This window comes from Halyomorpha halys, unplaced genomic scaffold (assembly GCF_000696795.3).
Source record: "Halyomorpha halys isolate HHAL.00 unplaced genomic scaffold, Hhal_1.1 Scaffold527.1, whole genome shotgun sequence".
Taxonomy (NCBI): Eukaryota; Metazoa; Arthropoda; class Insecta; order Hemiptera; family Pentatomidae; genus Halyomorpha; species Halyomorpha halys.
In genome coordinates this window covers 569,142-571,498 of record NW_027107993.1, presented here as the reverse complement: position 1 = coordinate 571,498, position 2,357 = coordinate 569,142, and the positions used below count along the sequence as shown (strand labels likewise).

Sequence of the window (2,357 nt, the reverse complement as noted above, 5' to 3'; positions counted from 1 at the left end):
CCAAGATTTTCAAGTGTATATGAAACATACTACATATTTACCTGTTGTATTATTTTGTACAGTTGTAAATTACAATAAATAAATAATAAAAAAAAAAAAAAAAAAAGATTTGGGACAAAACACATTTATTCAGAAACTGGGGTCGATGGGAAAGGTCTGCTGCTGCAGGACCGGCCCAGGGACGACAAGATGGAGGACACCCTCTGGATTGACGTTGGCCACTACCCTGTTCCAGTAGAGGGGCCTCTGGAAGGTATAGAGCCTCCTCACCTCCCTCCTCGCACTGGCCTTGGTCCCTTCCTCCTTGTGGATCACCGACAGCTCGAACCCTCCGTCCTCGGGGCACATCCGCAACGACACGTCCTCAGCGCGAGCACCTTCCGTGTTCACGAACACCTGTTGGCAACGTCCATTCGCTCTCATCATTCCTAAAACATTTTTACCGTTAGCGATTTATTTATTTAGCTGCTTGGTTCCTGTAACACTGAGGTCAGTCACCTCCTCATTTTATTTTATTTTTGTTTATTAGATAACATGTTGCTACATTAGAGCTAATATTCTCAAAAAGGATTCTTTCTTTTGGACACCGGTAATTATTAAGTAAATACGAAAGGATCTGATGTCTCTTTCATATATTTTATAATTATATATATTATGTCCAATAATCTTTTTTTCTTCTTACCTCCTTTATTAAATAGCAACAATATTAATATCTAAATATATTCATACGTAATTGGTGCCCATCCTTTGCCACATGGGCATTAAAAGGGTTTGGACTGGGTCCGATGAAGGCGGGGGTTACAATATTGACCGAGGAGCCGCTGGCCGGAGGGTACAAAGAATGAGGAGGACCGCTTCACTGGGGGATAAAAGGGGAGATGGGTTAAGATGGCTTCAGTCCAGGAATAGAGTCATCAGTGAGGAGCTCCAACTCCCTTCTGTGCCGGAATTCATAGGCCGTAGGCACATCAAATTCTTTGATGGGCTGAAAGCCTGTGCCAATCCTCTATTCCGAGAGATCGCCTCTCCACCGAGACCTGGGAGGTGGCAAAGCACGGTCCCCTTGGTCGACGTCCTCGCCGAGGGAAGGACTTCGGGCTCTGCAGCCTGAAGTCACCCACACCTCAACACCACCAGCCGGAATGGTCCCTCCCCATTCTCTGTTAGCTCCCCGGCTATCACGCCACTCATGTACAAACCACCTTCAGCGGACAATGTTTTTCTTCATCTTATAATGTCATCCGGCAAAACAAGATAAAATGTAAATATGTGTATAGATAATTTTTCCTAGACTAAGTAAAATGTATATAATTGTAATTGATTCAAACTAAATAAATAGGAGGTTAGGGAGAAAAAAACATGACTTCAGGCTGCAGAGCCCGAAGCCCTTTCCTCGACGAGGACGTCGACAAAGGGGACAATGCTTTGCCACCTCCCGGGTCTTGGTAGAGGGGCGACCTCTCTGAACAGCGGGTTAGCACATGCCTTCAGCCCATCAAAAAACTACGAACTCCGGCACAAAAAGAAACTGGAGCTCACCATGGATAGCACTGTTCCTGGCTCTTTGGAGTGAAGTTCCTCGGACTATTCGCCGAAGGAGGGAATTCTGGAAACTCTGCAGCTTTTTCAGCGTGGTCTTGAAAAGATGTCGCAGGAGCGGGGCACCATAGAGCAGAGTCGGACGGATGATTGCTCTATAAATCTTCAACTTGACCCGAAGTGAGATCTGCTGTTAAGTGAGCAGGTGGTAGAGCCTGTAGGACTTCAACTGCGTCAGTTTGAGTTTCCCGTTGACGTGACTGGAGAAGATAAGATACCTGTCAAGTGTCACGCCAAGGCAGAGTATGGTGTTGGAGGTCCTTGGGCTTTCGCCGTCCACTATGAACCGCTGGGGGAGTTTGCCTCTCTTGCCCTTCTGAAAGGACATGACTATGGCATCCGTCTTCGCAGGGTTCTGATGCCGTCCCTCTTCGGTACAGTTACGATGGTAGCAGAATATTTTCGGCATGTTCGAGGGCTATCTTCGGACTCAAGCTGGAGGCGTAGATCCCGATATCAACCACTACGATTACAACCCCTCACGATAGCCGAGTGATCTAAGCCATAGACCTCTTGCAACATAATATATCTCTATCACTTATCTGACTTCTCAAACAGACAATTATAGCGAATAGGTTGGTCCATGTATGCCATGCCACAATCTCACAAAATGAGATCATAACACACAAAAAAAACGCAATCCACCTTTTTTCAATTTCAGGTGCTTTTTAAAAATTGCTCGATTGAACTATCCATGTATGCCATGCCACAATCTCACAAAATGAGATCATAACACACAAAAAAACGCAATCCACCTT

The 2,357-nt window shown here is 45.4% G+C and overlaps 1 protein-coding gene across 5 annotated transcripts in view; it reads right to left on the bottom strand.

Moving 5' to 3' along the window:
* Positions 1-105: 105 nt before the first annotated feature.
* LOC106683919 (ankyrin repeat and protein kinase domain-containing protein 1) overlaps positions 106-2,357 on the bottom strand; it is a 32,008-nt gene continuing 29,756 nt past the window's right edge. For 4 of the 5 annotated variants that reach the window (XM_014425681.2, XM_014425682.2, XM_014425684.2 and 1 more), the window contains one exon: positions 106-428. In XM_014425681.2, the coding sequence (XP_014281167.1) occupies positions 365-428 (64 nt within the window). In that variant the 3' untranslated portion in view covers positions 106-364. The remainder of the gene's footprint in view (positions 429-2,357) is intronic. The other variant, XM_024361628.2, reaches the window with a different exon arrangement.